Below are 18,651 nucleotides of genomic sequence, written 5' to 3'. Positions count from 1 at the left end.
GATCCTGGGCACCCAGGCCTCGAGGCAGACCCTTCACTGCTGCTTCTTTCAGCCCTCCTTCACTAGGGCCCCTTCTCGGTCTTGGCTCCTCTCCTGTCCCCACTCCCCCACCAACCCTCCTGCCACAGTCCCCAGCACAACGATGTCTCTGCCCTCCACCTGAACCTCCATCCCTCCCCACCCCTGAGGACTCCTCAGTCTTCTTCCTCCAAGTCTCCATCCCAGCCCTGGCAGGGCCCAAGCCCACATCCCTTCTCCCGGAGCCCCTATCTCAGGGAGATCTTTCTGCCTGGTTAACCTGAGAAGGTCCTGCCTCCTCCTCCTCCAGCAGCATGCAGCCCAACCCCTCCACCCCACCCCCAGGCTGTGTCCCTGTGGTCTTCCTAACACTCCTCCTCCCCTCTATAGTACCCTGCTCCCCACCGCAGAGAGTTCCCTGGAGCTTAGGGGTTCCTGCCTGTGCTCTGGGAGGCAGCAGCACTTTCTGTGCCAGGACTTTGCTTGGCCTATGCCCTCCAGGCTTTTAGGCCATCCTCATTACCACCTGCTGGGCTCTCCTTCATCACTCAGTATCCAACTCTCCGGTGTCATTTCCTTTGTGAAGCCCCAGATGCCTGTAGCACCCAGGTTCAAGCCTCTCTGCGGGGCTCTGGGTTCCCCAGGGGCTGTATTACTGGGGGCACCAGGACCCAGCAGAGGACAGACCCAGGGAGGTAGGAGATAGAATGCCTGAAGAAAGCCCTTACACCTTCCTGGACCTGCTGAGCCTATGGGGGAGGAGAAGGGGAGACTGATGGACAAGGGACACCTCAGGTCCCCCCTTGACCCTCTGCCAGCTCCATCAAGAAGCCTTGACGCCCTCTACCCACAATGAAGTCGGAAAGTAGAATCAACAAGAAGGGATATCAAACTGATTTTTCTCCTAAGTAAGATCACCTGTGGGGCTTATCTCCTGCAAGGGGAAAACCAAGACAGGAAGGAGAAAGGGATCCATAGTGTTGAGCCCTGCCCGCTTGGACAGTGTTATTAACCAAGGAGCTGAGTGGCCTGGTGAGTATGAACATACTCACTGTCACACACAGTTGCACATATAACCCAGCTAGCTCGACGCCCTCCTTGGATGTGTGATGGGGGCTGGCTGACCCTCTGGGTGTCCAGGAGAGGTAAGGGGAATGCATAGCCCCATGGCAGAGATGCAAGTCTCCAGGACCTCTTATAGGGCAATAGACACAAAGATTGGGTTCAGTTGTTTGGGAGTGAGCCTGAAGCCAGAACTCAGTCAAGAGAACCTACAGTGCCATCCCTGCCCTCTCCCTGACTCTTAGGGCAGCTAAGATCTGGCTGGCTAGGCCACAGGCCAGGTGGCTGGAGTCAGGGCTTGTGTTCTCTAGCATGGTGGCTGGCTTGGTTCTCTGGGTCTGGGATGGGGGCTGTGGACGGATGATTTGAGGGGCTCTGGGTGGGTAGGGAGTAGGAAGTTTTCCTGACATCAGGAGCTGTGGGGCTGCCCAGGAACGTGGTGAGGTGTTCTTCCAGGCCTTGACAGACCCTGCAGCCTCAGAGGTCCCAGATCTAATGCAGCCCCCTCCCCATTCTGCACCTGGCGTCTTGGCCTCCACCCACCTGTTGTGGGGGGCCTGGGCTTGAGCTGGGGAGTGGCTGCCGGCCTGGCTCTTCTCCACAGAGTCCCCTCAATCCTCCCTTCTAAGTGCTCTGGCTTTCAGAGCTTGTCTCTTTCTCTCTTCCCCAGCTGTTTCCCGACCCCGCAAATGGGTTAAAAATACCAAGGCTGCCACCACATCAGTAGCCTGAGCAACTATTTGGAGTGGGGTGGGCCCTCTGGAAGATGCATCAGCTTCATAGATGTCTCCACCGGCTGGAGACAGCCCACTTCATACTAGGACCCATGTCTGGAAGCAGGAGCCTGGGTCTCTTCCCTAGATCTGCCTGTCTAAAGGTCCCAGGCCTCTTAGCTGCAGCTGCCCATGGGAGGAGCCAGAAAGATACCCCTTCTTAAGCTGGGTGTGCTCTGGGGTATACAGGGCCAGGGAGCAATGAATCTCCAGCTGCCCTGACCCAGTTGCTCCCAGGCATGAGGGAGCCTAAGGTTCAGCCCTGGAAACCTCCAGGCAGTAGGGGATCCCCAGGAGTCAATCTCAGGGAGTCCTTCCCGTTAGGGTGCAAGACACCTGGGATGCGCCATCCCCCTTCCCCGGCCTCCCCCAGCTGCCCCCCATGGCTGGGAATTTCCCAACTGTCAAAGACAAGGAAGAATTGAAAGGCCGCCCCCGCCAATGCTGGGACAATGGAGCCTTATGCCCTCCAAATCAGAGCAGGGGTAGGAAGGCCAACGGCAGGTGGGGGCCTAGCTGTCTGCACCCAGAGAAACTTCGCTTGCCAGGACCCCACCCAGACCCACGGCAAGCTGGGTACAAGGGGATCCTGGCCAGAATCCTACAGGGCCCACCCAGGGAGAGAGGCACTGGGTGCATCTGGCAGACAATGCCGGCCCCTCAATGGTTCCTCTGTTCAGGGTTCCCCTCAGGAGGGAAGGAAGGAACCGTCTCCGGCGCGGCTTCCTGCTGGGCAGGCATCGCCGCACCGGAGCTCCCGCCCCGCCCGCATATCTGGGGCTCAGCGGGGTCCAGGCCTGGAAGGAAGGCAGGGATCCTGGGTTGGGCGCGGGATCCTGTTGTCAGCCGGCCCTCAGCCCTCAGCCTCGGAGGCAGCGGTCGCAGGAAAAGGCCGGAGGAACTGGGGCAGGAACTGAGGCTGGGGGGCGTTGATCTTCCGATCCGGCGGCCGCAGCCTCTCATCTCTTGCCAGCACTCAGGACCTTGAGGCCGTGCGGGGACTGGCAGGTGTGCGGAGGCGGNTGACGTCAGCCTCCGTGACGAGCCTGGCGGGCCCGGGCATGGACTACGGCGCCCCCTGGCGGCTGCGGAGAAGCCCGCCGCCGAGCCCCGCCCCGTCCTTAGACTCCGCAGCCTGCTGCCCAGCGCCCCCGCGCGCGGAACAAAGTCCAGGCGCCTCACCTGGCGCTCAGAGCTCACACAACGGTCACCCCTCCCTCCGCCCGCGCCGCCTTATCACCTGCCCTTGTCTTCTCCAGCGACGTGCGTGCACTTCCCATGCCTCATAGAAGCCTCCGTATTTTTAGGGCCCTAGCCCACCGCTACCGACACACGGACACATGGAGTGTAGTCACCTGCCTATCCCTCTCCCCCTAGGTTTGGAGTGGGACCAAGGGAGCAGAGACCTTTCTGAACATGTATCAGGCAGCCTACTGTCCCCGACTTTCTGTTTAGTCAACCCTGGGAAGCCCAACCCTGAGCAGGGATCCCGGCAAACACCTCAGGCTGGGAGAAGGAAGGGGCTGCTCCGCAACTCATGGTCTCCGAGCCTTGGGCCTGGGAGGTCAGAAGTCACATTTTCCTTCTGCACCACTCACTGGACACCTCTCTTGCTCCCAATATAGAAGAATCCCTTAGAGGAGCAGCTCCTGAAGAAATCCACTCTGCTGCTCAAGGAAGGCTTGAAGACTGCTGCAAACCCAAGGCGTGCAGGGGCTGGGAGGAGAGGAGGGTGAGTTACAGGCCCCAGTAGGTGAAATGACTAGAGTGGGAACACTGAGGTGCTGAGTACTGGGCCTGAGGATGACGTGGAGGGCAGAGCACCTGGGGCCCTGCCACAAATGAGGATTCAGGTTCAGGTCACTAACACCTCGGCACAGCTTAGTCTGGGTCTCTGGCCCTGGGACAGAAGAGTACTGAGCAGTACTTGGTATTTTTTCTTTCTACATTTTATTATTTCAAACCAGGTGAACAATTCCATAAAACATGTGAAAAAAGCAAGGAAGTGTTCAACGCTGAAGGACCCGGGCCTGGGGCAAGGGCACGAGGGGCATGGCCCTCAGCAGGCAGCGGCGGTTCCTAGGTTAGCGCTAAGGAGCTACATTTAGGTTAATGGAGCCAGGGCCCAGGGCCACTGGGACGGGGCCCTCAGTGATGTTGGCAGTTGTCTGGAACAGCCCTTGGAACCCAGTTCTGTGGAGGGCAGGGCAGGGCAGGTGTGCCACCCGCATGGGGTGGGGGAGGGGCAGCCAGCAGAGGGATGGGTGTAAACACGCAGACACACTCAAGGCACAGAATCACTGGAAGGGGGCTGGGTGGGCGCTGGTCAGGATTTGACAGTTTTAAATAGTTTTCTCTAAAAAGTTTTCTAGGTTTGCAGTTTTATCTTTTTTTTTTTTCCTTTACTTTCATTTTTTTTAAAAAGCTACGAGAATGAGCAGGTGGACTGTAGTCTCCAGGAATGGTGGTGTCTCACGCTTCTTGTGCTTTTTCCTTTGGGGCCTCCGAGCGGCTGGAGGGGTGGGATGGGCAGGAGGCTCCCTGTAAACATTTGGACTTGGGCTGGGTCAGGGGCTGGTGTTGAGCGAAGCCAGGGGTCTCAGGCTGGAGAAGTGAGTGCCCCTCCAGACACAGGCCTTGGGAGACTCAGCATTGTGCTCCCCTGCCCCATCACAGAACAAGACAATGGTTAACACCAGAAAAGATGCCCAGGAAAGGGGTACCGCGGCCGTTCCCGGCACCTAGGACAAGGGCCGGCTTCAAATAGGGGGGCCTGTGGCGGTTCCTCCCCCCTCACCACCCCCTGAGTCTCCAGAACTGAGGGAGGGAATAGGAGAGCCAAGAATAGAGACAGGAAAGGGGGGGGAAAGCAGCCGGGGAGAGGAGGGGAGCGGGCAGGCAGGGAGCGTGGTCCTCTTGCCCCCATCTTCCTCAGGAGCTGGGGGGAGCAGAGTCGGCGGTGGCCCTGGAGGTGGGGGACAGTCAGGGCATGGGTCGGGAGGTAGCCAGGGTGTGCCTCTCCTCCCACTTCCCTAGACAATGACCCTCTCTTTTTTCTCATCCACCTGTTACCAGGGACACAGTAGCTGCCCAGGAGCCAGTGTCTGTTGCTGGGTTATGTGAGGGAGGGGAGTCTGTAGCACTGGCAGAGTCCTCCCCATCTGCCCCAGGGCCAGTGGGGTCAGCGTCAGCCCAGGACCCTCAGATAGGTCTGAAGGAAAGACTACAGAGCTGAGTGCAGAGCTGGTCACACCGAGTGGCAGGTGGCTGGGGCCTCTGTCATTCATCTAGCCTCCTTCAGGTCAGGCCAGTGGCTTGGTAGGTGACTAAGTTTTCTCAAGGGAGGTCAAGACAGCCCTCTAGTTCTCTCCTGGCACATGGCCAGGTGTTTCTGCTGTCTGGACCACTGGCCAGCCTACCTGTGTGCCCTGAACTCAGTAGATCACCTGACCTGCCAACCTGTGCTCCCAGACAACCCCTCCCCACCTGGACCCAGGCCCTCCCCAGCCCCAACCCTGTCCCTTCTCTGGGCTCAGTGGCTCCACTTTGTTCCACCCCAGCTCCCTGCCAGCCTACCCATGCCGCCACCACCCCCGCTCACCATCCTGCCAGGCCCCGCCCCCTCAGAAGAGGCCGCAGTCCTTCAGGTTGTTCTTGATGATGACGTCGGTGACGGCATCAAACACAAACTGCACGTTCTTGGTGTCGGTGGCGCACGTGAAGTGCGTGTAGATCTCCTTGGTGTCCTTGCGCTTGTTCAGGTCCTCAAACTTACTCTGAATGTAGCTGGCTGCCTCGTCGTACTTGTTGGCCCCTGTGGGAGACAAAACGGTGAGGACTTGTGTCACCTGTCCAGCAGGCAGGCCTGTCCCATGTGAACGACAAGGTCCTATGCATGTGAATAGACAAGCATATACCATATGCACACATGTGCAAAGGGTGACGGTGTGTGTGAGTGTACATGCACATCTGAGTGTGTAAAGAGCGGCTCCTGATTGTGCACATGTAAGGGTTACATGCCCTGTGTGCAGATATAAGTATGTAGGCCTAAGTGAGGCACCAGCTCCTGCATGAGTGTCCCGCAGTTACCCTTCTGTCCAGCGGGGGGCGCCTGTGCACCACCTGGTCACCACCAGCTCCTCCCCAGAGGCCCAGTCCCCACACCTGTGTACTCAGGGAAGCAGATGGTCAGGGGGCTGTGTGTGATCTTCTCCTCAAACAGGTCCTTCTTGTTGAGGAAGAGGATGATGGACGTGTCTGTGAACCACTTGTTGTTGCAGATACTGTCAAACAGCTTCATGCTCTCGTGCATGCGGTTCTGGGGGCAGGACAGCGCGGTCAGCACCCGCCACTGCTCCCCACCCCCGTGCCCCCCTCAGCGGCCTCTTGGCCTCTCACCATCTCCTCGTCCTCAGCTAGCACCAGGTCATAGGCGCTCAAGGCTACGCAGAAGATGATGGCTGTGACACCCTCAAAGCAGTGGATCCACTTCTTCCGCTCAGACCGCTGACCGCCCACATCAAACATCCTGCAGACATAGGGTCGCCTTAGCTCCAGAAAAGACAGTTCCGAGAGAGGGTCCCCATTTCACAAGTCGGCTGAGGACAGAGGCCTGCTTAGAGCAGGGCAGCTGTCTTCACGGAATCATCCACACTCGTCCACCTTACTTGAGGTTCTGGGTCAGAGCGTGTCTGCACAGGTGGGGTGAGGGCCAGTGAGCAGGGCAGGCTATAGCCACATGGGGCAAGGGCAGCAGAAGATGTGAGCCGCTGGCAACCATACAGCCATGAGAAACCTCAGAGCGGGGCTGGGAAGTCCTGGACCAGCCCCTCCCTCCCAACACAACCATCAGCAGGCCTTAGAGTGGGGGTCCCTTCGTCTGTTGCCCCAAACGCTAGCAAGTCCTGCTCTTCCACCCTGCCCACATGCTGGCTCACTTGAAATGAAGGTCCTTGAAAGTGAAGTGCGTCTCCACAATGCCCGTGGTCTTCACACGGGTCCGCAGCACATCCTGCTGTGTGGGGATGTAGTCACTCTGTGCAATGCGCTCCAGGTCATTCAGGTAGCTAGACGTGGGGGCAAGCAGGTCAGTGGGGGCCAGCATGAGACCTCCTTACCTGGACCCTGGGCCAGCTGACCCAGGCCCCTATTCCCCCCATCCCCTCATTTCTCAAAGCACTTGCCTCTTCAGCCCTTGCCTTCATGACATTCACTGCTCAAATGAGAAAACCTGGACCAGAAGCCCTTGGCTCCGGCCTGTGTAATGGGCCCAGAGAAGTGTGGCTCTGTGACTGGCCAGCCAAGCCCCAGCACCCAGATCTGAGCTAGGCCTGCCTCAGACAGGATCCAGGCTGGTGGAGCTGCAAACTAAAAAGGGGGGTGTGTGCAAACTAGTCCTCCAGTGAGGGGTTCAGGATGCTAAGCGGCACAATGATGGCACCCACTACAGAGCAGCATGGCATGTCCCTCAATGCAGGGTTGGACACGTTGGGGCCTGTCAGGCGCAATAGGCTCTTTGCCCATCGTCCAAAAAAATTTGGACTCTTCAGGGGAGAGCATGGACACCTGTTTGGCAGGGGTCCCAGGAGCTCCTCATTACCAGCTCCCTTGATTAGTATCAACACTGGTCCTGCCAGGCCCTGGGACCAGCTCTGTCTGCCTCAATATCCTTGCTGTGCCCTGGGGACTGGGTCCAGGCCTCTGAGCCGCTGCCCAGTGCCAATGCCTCACTTCAGTCATGGCGCAGGGCTGCTGGGGCCAGCGGGAAATGACCTCAGAGACGCAGGGACAGAACACAAAAACAGGAAGGACCGCGAGGGCCCATGACGCATGTGCTGTGACCTGCTTACGGCACCCCGCCACCTACTGAGAACCTCCTGCCCAGAAGCCTCCTGGTGGCTTCCACGCCAGCCTCTCCCTTCTCCCCAACAGAGTTCACCCCAGGGACCCGCTGCCCCACGGCAGCCTTGAAAGATTGCTGTGAAGAGGGGTGGGGGTACTCCTATTCCCTGTAGTGTTCTAACCTACTCCCCACCCCTAGGTGATCTGGTCAGGCATAAACCCTGCCTGGGGAGAATGGCATCTGTATCACTGCTGGATCCCCACGCCCAGAACAGTGCTGGGCACACAGTGGGTGCTTAACGTCCAGGGAATGAAGAACAGCATGATGAAGGAATGGGGAGTAGCCTGGAAGGTGACTCCATACCTATCCTCCTTGAATACCCTGGACACTGATGTGGTAACGGTTGATAGGACCCATCCCTGCCTGCCTCTAGGATCCATAAGATCGGCTGGTGCTGAGCCTCTGTGGCCTCTGAGAGAGGCATCGCTGAGGTCTGGAGGCCCCCACTATGTTTGGCTGTGATTCTGCCACTCCTCTGGGGGGCACCCACAAGGGCATTCAGGCCACTGCAAGGAGAGGGAAGTGCTCCATTTGACTGGGGCAGTGCTCAGGGCTCAGGGCCAGGCAGAGCCCGCCTATCCACCCTCGCCCTGGTCCAGGCCCTCTCTGAGCGGGCTCAGGACTAGAAGGGCAGCGCAGTGGGAGAGAAAGGTGTGGCAAACGGGCTAGCTGCCGCAGAGGTGGGAGAGGTGAGGTAGGAGCACAGGGGCGGCTGCCTACTTGGCACAGTCTGAAATGCCTGGGAACGTCTCCCACAGCCATTAGCACTAGCCACCAACCTGTCCTGTTCTCCATGGGTGCTCAGGGCCCTGCACCAGGGCATATGGTAGGTAGTTCAGGGAACCACGAGTTCAGAGAATGACCCTGTAGGCTGCACCTCTGGGACTCCCAGAAACCCCTGTGATTCCCCAGCAGAGTCTTGGGCTCTAACATACATACATATCTCTCACCTCTTCTCTTCCCCTTGTGTCTTCCTCTCCAGCCAGTCTGACCATTTTCTGTGAGCTCAGGCACAGCCAGCACTACTCCTTTCCAGGCCTGTGCACACGTGCCCCTGCCTAGCAGCTTTTCCTGTCCCTCTTCTGCCTATCTCTTATTCAGAACTCAGCTGAGGCAGTCCCTCCTCTGGACCTGCCCCCACTGCCACCACAGCACTGACACTGTAGGTGGTCACTGCTTGGGGATGTGTCTACTCCATCATTGCTGGGTCCCTCAAGCTTTGCACAGGGCCTGGCACAGGAGGCAGCAAATGTTCTTTAGAATGACTGCGTACAGGGGCGCCTGGGTGGCTCAGTCAGTTAAGCGTCTGACTCTCGATTTCGGCTCAGGTCATGACCTCATGGTTCATGAGTTCAGGTCCTGCATTGGGCTCCACACTGACAGTAGGGAAGCTTGCTTGGGATTCTCTCTCTCCCTCTCCCTCTGCCCCTCCCCTGCTCGTGCTTGTTCCCTCTAAACAAACAAACAAACAAACTTAAATTTTCTTTTTAAATAGAATGATTGTGTCTAAGGACAGATTAGACTCAATTGGCCTGGAGGGACAGCAGCCCCACCGGTCCTTCCTCCTGGCTTTCAATACCACGCCCCTCGCCTCAAAGCAAAAATCACCAAGGCCTTGGTTGACAGTCATCAGCTTCATAAGCAGAGACAGGCAGTGTCTTTCAGAAAATGCTCAGGCCCTCTGCTCCAGCCTGTGGTCCAGAGCCCCCCGCACCCCACCCAGCCCCATGGAGTACTCACTAGGCAGCAGAGTCATTGAGCTGGTACTCCCGAGAGCGGCCAAAGCAAGCCTGCACTCCGTGGTCAGCCCAGAGCCTCCGGATGACACCGGACAGATCCTCAGGAAGCACGCCTTGCTCCTCAGCAGTGCAGGACAGTGCAAACAGCTGCCTGGCATCATCCTGGGCACGGTGGTGAGGCGTCAGCCAGTCACAGGAGTTCCCCCCCACCCCGCCTGTCAGGGGTCTCCAGAATGGGGGCCCAGGCTGGGGTATTTCTAGGTTCCCCAGGACAAGGCTGGCCCTGAAGCCTTTAGGGAAGCAGGCAGGGTTTGAGGGGAGGACATACCGCTCGGGAGGGGTCGGCAAAGTCAATCTGCAGATTGCCCATGGCTTTGACAATGGCCATGATGGACTGGATGGTGTTGCTGTAGACAACCGCCCGGTACTGCCGGCACTCCTCCTCGGAATAGCCATCCTCGTGGATGATCCTGGCAGCCAGGGATCAGGAGTTAGGGCCCGCAGGGCACAAGGACCACACATGGCCCCCTGGCGCTGCTGGGGCCTGCAGGGCCCTGCTACAGAGAGAAGGAAACTTCCCTCGACTCCCTGGGACCTGAGGATGGGTGACTGCCTCTGACAAGGTCCTGGGCTTGGCTAAGACTGGCTGGGCCATTACTTGGGTTGGGGGCGGGTGGTGGTGGGGGAGACAGACCCAGAGAAAGAGGAGGGGAAATCAGGGTTTGGTGGCTGTCTCCTGCACACAGCACTTACTTCATCTGCTTGACAATGGTGCTCTTCCCTGACTCTCCAGCACCTGGAACAGAGGGCACAGGCTGTCAGGGAGCAGCCCCAGTGGGGCTACATGGACAAGGGACTAGTGGCCTAGCCACTGGCAGTCCCAGAGTCAGAACCCACCCTCCCCCATCAACCACACAGGGAGATGGAAGCAGGTGGCCCTGGTGGGCAGCCAAGCAACCAAGGGTGCAGCTGGCAGGGCCACAGTGGTCAAGACCCCGGGCCTTTGTTTCCCCCAAGCTTCACTGCCCACCATGTCACCCCCACCACAGCAGAATGAGCTCAGGGGCTTTGGTCGGAGGCAAGCCCTCAGGAGTCCCTGTCATTCTCCCGTGTTCAGGCTTGCCAACATGGCACCCGGTACAGGGGGCAGGAAGGAGCCCTGCACGCTCTAGCAGGGGAGCGGTCCCTCTTCTCCCCACACTCGGAGCCACCAAGGGGCCTGGGCTAGGGCGCAGTGCCATAGTCCTACCTCCTAGGCACGGCCCAAGTCTACCCCGAGCAGACGGAGACCAGGACTTGAGAGATGCACAGCACGACTGACAGACAAACACACACACACACACACACACACACACACACACACACCTTTGGACTGACTGACTCAAGATGCTTCCAAGCCTGGCAGAGGCCCATTCTGTATTCTCCTTGGCCAATACTGAGGGATTTGCTGGGACTCTCTCCCACGTCTGTCACAGCAGCCCCACAAACATACTACTTCTGCTCCCATTTTACAGACAAGGACACTGAGGCTCACAAAGGTAGTGTTGGCCCCAGATTGTGCAGCCAGGGGGCGGCCTGGGTGGCTCAGTCAGTTAAGCATCTGACTTCGGCTTAGGTCATGATCTCACGGTTTGTAGGTTTGAGCCCCACATCGGGCTCTCTGCTGTCAGCGCAGAGCCCACTTTAGATCCTCTGTCTCCCTCTCCTTCTGCCCCTCCCCTGCTTGTATTCTCTCTCAAAAATAAACAAACATTAAACAAAACAAAACGAAAAAAGATTGTGCAGCCAGGATTCAGATGGGCAAGGAGACACACAGGACCAAGATTACCCGGCCTGCCCAGCTTTTCTCAAATGTGGCTCAGACGCTGCAAGAGGCCCTGGAGGGGTGTTTTTGAAAAGGAAAAAAAAAAAAAAAGCAGATTTCCAGGTCCCATCCTAGATGCACAAACCCAGAGCCAGATCTAGAGGGGTGCAGTCCAGAAACCTGCATTCCCCAAGGAGTCTGTGGGAAGTGTGAAGACCAGGAGGGCTACCCTACCTCCCTGGCCAGGGGGTGGTGGGAGTGGGAGCAGGACCTCAGTCCTCCTTTCACCCTCCTTTTTTTTTTTTTTAATAAAGGGTTTTTTTTTTTTAATGCTTATTTATTTATTTTGAGAGAGAGAGAGCGCATGTGGGAGGGGCAGAGAGAGAGGGAGAGACAGAATCCCAAGCAGGCTCCAAGCTGTCAGTGCAGAGCCCCACAAGAGGCTCAATCTCAGGAACGCTAAGATCATGACCTGAACCAAATTAAGAGTCAGACACTTAACCGACTGAGCCACCCAGGTGCCCCTCCTTTCACTGCCCTAAACTGCAAGCAGAACACACCTCAGTTGGACCCACTTTCCCTCCCAGCTCTTAAACAGACTGTTCCCTCTGCTCCTTCACTCCCATCACTGGCAGCCACACCTGCACCTGCCAGGCCCTGCCTCTTGCCAAAGCCAGGCATTTTCTCATGCAGTTTTCTTTGCTGGGCATACATGTGCCATGCCCTATTGACATGTGTCCCAACCCTCTTGATCAATGTGGCAGGTCTGTCCCTCTGAGCAGCTCAGGAGAGTGGATGGCGGGGTCTGTGGGGAGGTCACACTTGGGGACTCTGGCTCCCATATCCTTCAGGGTAGGTCAAGACAACCTCAGAGGAGGGGTGCCTGGGTGGCTCAGTCAGGTGAACATCTGACTTCAACTCAGGTCATGATCTCACAGTCCATGGGTTCGAGCCCCGTGTTGGGCTTTGTGCTGACAGCTCAGAGCCTAGAGCCTGCTTCGGATTCTGTGTCTTCCTCTCTCTCTGCCCCTCCCCCACTCGTGCTCTATCAAAAATAAAAAACAAACATTAAAAAAAGGGGGGAGTGCCTGGGTGGCTCAGTCGGTTAAGCAACCGACTTCAGCTCATGTCATGATCTCACAGTTCATGGGTTTAAGTCCTGCATCGGGTTCTGTGCTGACAGCTCAGAGCCTGGAGCCTATTTCAGATTCTGTGTCTCCCTCTCTCTCTGTCCCTCCCCCACTCGTGCTCTGTTGTCTCAAAATTAAATAAAACCAAAAAAAAAAAAAAAAAAAAGGGGTGCCTGGGTGGCTCAGTTGGTTAAGCGACCAACTTCAGCTCAGGTCATGATCTCACGGTTCATGGGTTTGGGCCCTGCACTGGGCTCTGTGCTGTCAGCTAGCTCAAAGTCTGGAGCCTGTCTTAGGATTCTGTCTCCTTCTCTCTCTGACCCTCCCCTGCTCATGCTGTCTCGGTCTCTCTCTCAAAAACAAATTTAAAAAAACATTAAAAAAATTTTTTTTTTAAAGACAACCTCAGAGGATAAAGGGGCAAACATACAAACTCACAAGAGCAGTAATAATGTCAGCAATAATCATCATGGCAAAGCCATGAAGAGTACTCTCTATGCATCAGATGCTATTCTATGCCTACCATGGCAACTAAGGAATTTAATCTCACAGCAATCCCACCTGACAAACCGGGAAACCTGAGAGTGAGGTTACTGCCCATGGTCTCAATCCCCTCTATGGGTGGCCCACCTTGCCAGCCACGTGGTGCCTCCTAGAGCTGCCCTAAAAGCCCTGTACTGCAGCTGGGCCACACTGTCCTCAGGTCGCAGCTGCAGCCATCAATGGGTTCATTCCCTGCCTTCCTAGGCGGACACTGGTCTGAGTCTCTACAGTGCCCTCCCCTGTCCCTACCAAGGTCCCTGCCCACCTCCATCTACTCTACCTCTCACCCAAGATCCACATTTTACCAGGAGAAATTGAGGCACCGCTGTGACCCTCACAGAGGCAGGCCTGGTATGTGCACAACGCAGTGGCCTCCCTGAGAAGAAGGGTCTGGGCTCTGCTCACAAATGCTTCAGCTGCCGGGTATCACTGGGCTTCTGACTGTCCCAGGGCTCCTTCCCAGGATGGGTGAGTGAGTAATGGGCAGGAGGGCACAGCTGTGCACGCCCTGGGCAGGCTCGGGGGTGGCTCTGAAGCAGGAGCCCCTCTATCAGTTCAGCGCCTGGGCAGTAGAAGCACCAGTTCCAGCGCATACCCCTGGACGTGGGCTTGGTCACATGGCAGTAGCCCTGCTTTGTTGGGCTGTGCATGGCAGAGGAGCAGCCAGGAACCCCCCACACTGACACTCCACACCTGCTGGTGGAAGGACGGGGAGAGGGCCTAGGGAGGCCCAAGAGAGCCCGGTCACGGAGGCCGATCCTCCAGGACCCAAGCATCTAAGAGCAGGCAGGGTAGCACGGGACTGGCTGACCACAGGGGTCAGGTGACCTCCTGGCCATCCTGCCCACCCAGGCACTTGCTCCCACAGAGCAGGAGGCCGGCAGCACATCCTGGGGCAGAGGGAGGCTCAGGAACCAGGGGTCTCAGCCAGGATTGGGGGCGCAGAAGCCAAGGATGTGAAGTGATGGGTCAGATCAATCATGCCAGCCCCAGCCAGGCAAACTGAGACTCAGAGTGGGCAACTGCCCAGGGCACATGAGACCTGAGGCATTGGTGAGGGTTTTGTCTCTTATGTGAGTTTGGGAGCATGTCCACTTGAGGTACCCATTTCCCTGTCTGGCCTTTTGACCTCTCCGAGTAAAGTGGTATGGCATCCTGTGACCCTGCCCAGGAACAGGGATGACAGCACAAACTAGCTTTGCATCTGATTTTCCTAGCAGCAGTAGACCTGGCAGACACAGCGATGGGCAGTACCTGGGTGACCAGGCTAGAGCCAGGACACTTGCTTCCTGCCCCAGCCAACTGAGGGTCCATTTCCCTGTCCCCTGTGAGCCTCAGCCTCCCTTCCTGTCACGTTCTGAGGGTGCCCCCATTTGACAGGTGGATAAACCAGAATCATGGAGCCCCCAACCCTGGACTCAGGGTGGTCCCTTTGTTCTCCCAGCAGCTGTGACTCAAGCAGGAAGGAGTGAGTGGCAGGACAAGGGTGTGGCACTGGTGGCTGGGCAGGAAGCAGGGGGAAACACAGGGACAGAAGGAGAGGCATGGCCCAGGCGCAGCGACAACAAGCAAACCAGGAGGCAGGGGCAGAGGCGGGTGGGATGGAGGAACAGGTGGGGCCAGGTGCCCCGGGAGCTGTGGGGCCCCACCCTACTCTCTACCCCCTCGCTCAGGGCCCTTTTCCATCAGGGCTTGACAGTGCTCCCCTGTCAGAGAAGCTAGTACTGGGCTTGGAGTTTGCTTGTACTCTGCTGGTCCACGGTGCCCAGTTCCTCCCACCCAGCCCTGCACCCTCCCTTCAGAGAAGGAGGCTTCACTAGCTGGTTCCGGACTGAAGGTGGCAGGAGTCTCCTGCCCACAGAGGACCCCGCTAGGCACTACTTCTCCAGCTGGGTGAGATCAGAGGGACCCACGGAGGCTCTCTAGGATGGCTTCAGTGTTCCCATCGGGCCACACCTCTTTCCACCAAGAAGAAACTTCTGCAGCCTTTGTCCCAGGGCGCAGCTGCTGGGCCCCCAGCAGGCAGGCAGTAATTGCCATGATGTGCTGGCGACAGCAGCTGCTCTGCGTTAGAACATCTGCTTCCACTCTGGGAGCGCTGGGCCCCAACAGAGGAGGGAACAGATGGGGGAAGGGAGACAGCACAGCTCCACCTGCCGAACAAGGCCAGCAGGGCCACTGCAGCAGCAGAGATGGGGCCACTCGTCCTGCCACCTGCTGACTTCCAGCCCCAGCTTCAGGTCACTGCTCTAGGTCAATCTTGGACCTCTATGTCTCAGACAAGACTTTGTCTTGCTGGGAGGCCCTGAATGCCACTGTCCCCTCTGGCCTCAGTTTCCCTTCCGTAGATGCTGCCAAGTCTCGAGTGGCCAGCTGACCCACTGCTCACTGTCAGACCCTCTCTGAGGGAGGTCCAGACCTACCATAGCCCTGGTGCCCACTCTGATCCTTCCTGATGTTCTCAAGAGCCTCATCCCCTTCCTGCCCTTGCTCTGGCACCTTATCTGTGAAACAGGACACCACCATTATCTCCTCCAAGAGGGAGGGGAGGATTAAACACAAAGTTCTTCTCATAGTGCCCAGCACACGGTGAACATTCAGATAAAAGTTGTCACTATGTTTCTACTCTAGGGAAGATCACAGATGTTCCCAAACCTTTCATTTCCTGCAGCCTACAATGACCGTACTGCATAGGTCACTGCAACCACAACCTACAGAGTGGCCTTCCGTGGCCATCTCATCGGGAGGAGAGTTCCTGAGGCTTTCAGACAAGGCGCAGCGGAGGGCAATGACCAGTGGCTAACAGGCTGGCTCAACACTGGCGGTTCCTGCTGGGACTTGTGTACTATGGGACAGCAGTCAGAGCCACTCAGTTCTTTTCGGGCTTCTGGCTCTGAGTTTGTCACTTCCCTTCCATGAGCCAGTACTCCTACATAGTTGGGGCCTCCTTCCTGTCCCGGAGCCTTGCCGCAGACACTGCTCACTGACTCCATGCGCTCAGAAGGCCGGACAGAGGCTCCTGCACTGGTGGGCTCCCCTGGAACACATGGGCTTAGGGAGAGCAGCCAGCTGACGTGGCAGCCCGCGGGCAGAGATTCTCATAAGCAGCAGGGCTGGGACCACAGGGTAGACTTGGGCTGCAGCCCAGCTCAAACCCACAGTACCAGGCCCGCCCCCACTGCCACCCCCCAGCCTGCCCCAGTGGGGCACAGTGGGAAGGTGGGGGTGAACCTTGGGAAGCCTACCCCAAAGGCAGCCTGGGCACCACTTCCCACTCTTATCCCTGGAAGGTGCCACGTCTCGTCTCTGGCCCCAGCCGGTGGTTCCAGGCCCTTTAGCTCTGGCCCCTCCCCTGCAGCCTCAGGGGCCCATGTCCCGCCACCACCAGGGGGAGCCCGGCAGCCAGAGATGGTGGAGGAGGTGGGGGCTGGGCAGTACTGGGGAGTATTTGCTTCTGAAAAGCAGCCTAGGCTAGGGGCAGCTGGGGGAGGTGCCTGTACCTTCACGCAACACCCTCTCCTGGACCTGGGAGGCCCACAGCCTGCAGAGACCCTGCACACAGGGGAACAATGGGAATGGGAGAAAGGAGAGGGGCCACCAGACAAAGGCCCTCCAAGCCCCGCCCCTGGCGTTTCTTCCTTCCTCCAGGNGGGCGCCGCGGGGGAGGGGGGGGACAGGGACGTGGGTCTTGGATGGGGCCTGTGACACCCCCACCCACAAGTGAGCCTTGCCTCCCCCAGGTGCCCTAACAAACCTGGAACCTTCCTCTCTCCAGTCTGCCACTTGGGCAGCCACCAGTGGCTTCCAGGGGCTCATGATGCCCACCAGGGAAACACTAACAACCAGGGCCTGGCCTGCTACTGCCAAGTTAGAGCTTTCCGTGTAAGGGTGAGAGGACTCTCCACCTGCCAGACATGGAAAGGACTTTCTGGGACAGAACTGTGTGCCCTGAAGTGGGGCTCTGCCCACTGGACAGAGGGAAACTGAGGCACTGGGTAAGGAAGGCCAGTTGGAGGAGAGAAGGCCCTGAGACCTGATCATTGTCGGCCCTCAGGCTACAGGTCTCCCCCTACACAGGAGCCAGGAGACGCTGGACAGGGCCCAGGCCTTTTGACACACTCCTCCTTCTTGGATGTTTCTTCATTTAAGGAATCTCTTTGCTGTTTTCAAAGAATCTGAATAATCCTCGCATCTCTTCTGATTCATTGTGATAGGCTCTGGGTGAGATACCCAACCCCCAGGCCTCAGTGTTCCCATCAATGAAATGTACTCCTCAAGGGAGTGTGCCAAACTCAAGGCCTGCCCTGAACCAGCCTTCCTTGAATCCTCACACTCACCCCAAATTGCCCCAGGGCCCAGCCCAAGCATACAGCGTATCTCTGAACCCATAAGCCACGGGACCATGTTGAGAATCATGACATTACAGGTCCCAGCACTAGGCACAGAGGGAAGAGGTCACACAGGGAAGAAAGTTCGGAAGTGTGCTTTCTGGGACCCAAGGTCTCAAGTGGCCATGAAGCAGCTGCTTTCACTGTCCTAAGTCTCTCTCAGGCTCCTCAGCCCCCTAGGGCTTGGCCTGATAACACAGAGCAGAACCTCAAGGAAACGCTGTGGGGGAAGGCAAGGCCATAAAACTCAGATTCAGAGGCTAAGAAGCATGAGGACCAGCCTCCTCACCTATCATGCTGTGCCAGCCCACACCACGGACACATTCAGCAGCCACACAGCACCGCAGGCAGCCCACCATGGCCTCTGCTCTTAGTGGAAGCCCCCTGCAGGAAAGCTCTTCCCTTCTCATCCGGACAACTCCTGGGCTCAGGGGCCCCCACCCTGGACAGCCTCTGACCCTTCCTCAGGCCTAGTCTCCATCCTCCTGAGCCTGTGGGTTACGAGAGGAACAAGCACAATGTTAGGAGGACAGTGAAGTACTCAGTGGCCTAATCTTTCTATGAGAGAACATGGGCTGGGAGGGAAGATGGGCGGCTGCACTGTGATGAAGTTACCCATGGCTACACAGCAGACTTCGGGCTTTGAACAGGAAAAAAATTCATGAAAAGACTCTTGGGTCCCCAACCTCTAGGGCAGACAGCTCCCTTTCAATCTCCTAAAAGAGGAACTGAGGCCCTCCAGAGAGAGGTCCCCAAGCATAAGCAGAAAACACGTGGACCCACAGCATCTGCCTTTCATCCTGACTGACCAATTCTTCCCAGTTGGGCACAGACTCCTGACGGACAAAGGTAGTTATGGACCGGTGCTCAATCACTATCTGATCACACCTTGGTGTCTCTACTTGCTGGGTAAGTCATATAATATCTCTCAGCCTCAGTTTCCCCATCAGTGAAATGGATATAATGCCAGTCTCAGCTTCACAGGGTTAAATACGATGAGACCATGAGGAGTCCAGCCCTACATATTAGTCATGGCTGCTGTTATCATGGAAGGGAAACTGAGGCCCAGTGATGGTACCTGCAGGTCCAATGGGTAGTAGTAACAGAGGGGAATCCTTAGGCTGGACCCTATGTCCACTCCCAGGCAGGGGAAACCCAGAGTGAGCTAATCCCAGGGCTGCTGCTCCATTTCCGGGCATTCATCTCGGCCTGTAGCCGGCCTTCCGGCTTTGCAGGGCAATGGCCGCTCGGGAATATAAGAGCAGTCCTTTGCTTTCCTGCTAGTCGAAACC

At 57.4% G+C, this 18,651-nt stretch overlaps 1 protein-coding gene across 1 annotated transcript in view; it reads right to left on the bottom strand.

Annotated features, from left to right (window-relative positions):
• Positions 1 to 3,784: 3,784 nt before the first annotated feature.
• The window catches only part of GNAI2 (G protein subunit alpha i2), a 22,502-nt gene continuing 7,635 nt past the window's right edge, over positions 3,785 to 18,651 (bottom strand). Inside the window, exons 3-10 of the mRNA XM_077777000.1 lie at positions 10,248 to 10,290; positions 9,823 to 9,964; positions 9,496 to 9,656; positions 6,791 to 6,919; positions 6,252 to 6,381; positions 6,018 to 6,171; positions 5,455 to 5,667; positions 3,785 to 4,818 (exon numbers count right to left, since the gene is read on the bottom strand). Coding sequence (XP_077633126.1) covers positions 5,477 to 5,667; positions 6,018 to 6,171; positions 6,252 to 6,381; positions 6,791 to 6,919; positions 9,496 to 9,656; positions 9,823 to 9,964; positions 10,248 to 10,290 — 950 coding nt within the window. The 3' untranslated portion in view covers positions 3,785 to 4,818; positions 5,455 to 5,476. The remainder of the gene's footprint in view (positions 4,819 to 5,454; positions 5,668 to 6,017; positions 6,172 to 6,251; positions 6,382 to 6,790; positions 6,920 to 9,495; positions 9,657 to 9,822; positions 9,965 to 10,247; positions 10,291 to 18,651) is intronic.

Source organism: Crocuta crocuta, unplaced genomic scaffold, assembly GCF_008692635.1.
Source record: "Crocuta crocuta isolate KB4526 unplaced genomic scaffold, BGI_CrCroc_1.0 scaffold77, whole genome shotgun sequence".
Taxonomy (NCBI): Eukaryota; Metazoa; Chordata; class Mammalia; order Carnivora; family Hyaenidae; genus Crocuta; species Crocuta crocuta.
This window is presented reverse-complemented; position numbering and strand designations above follow the sequence as displayed.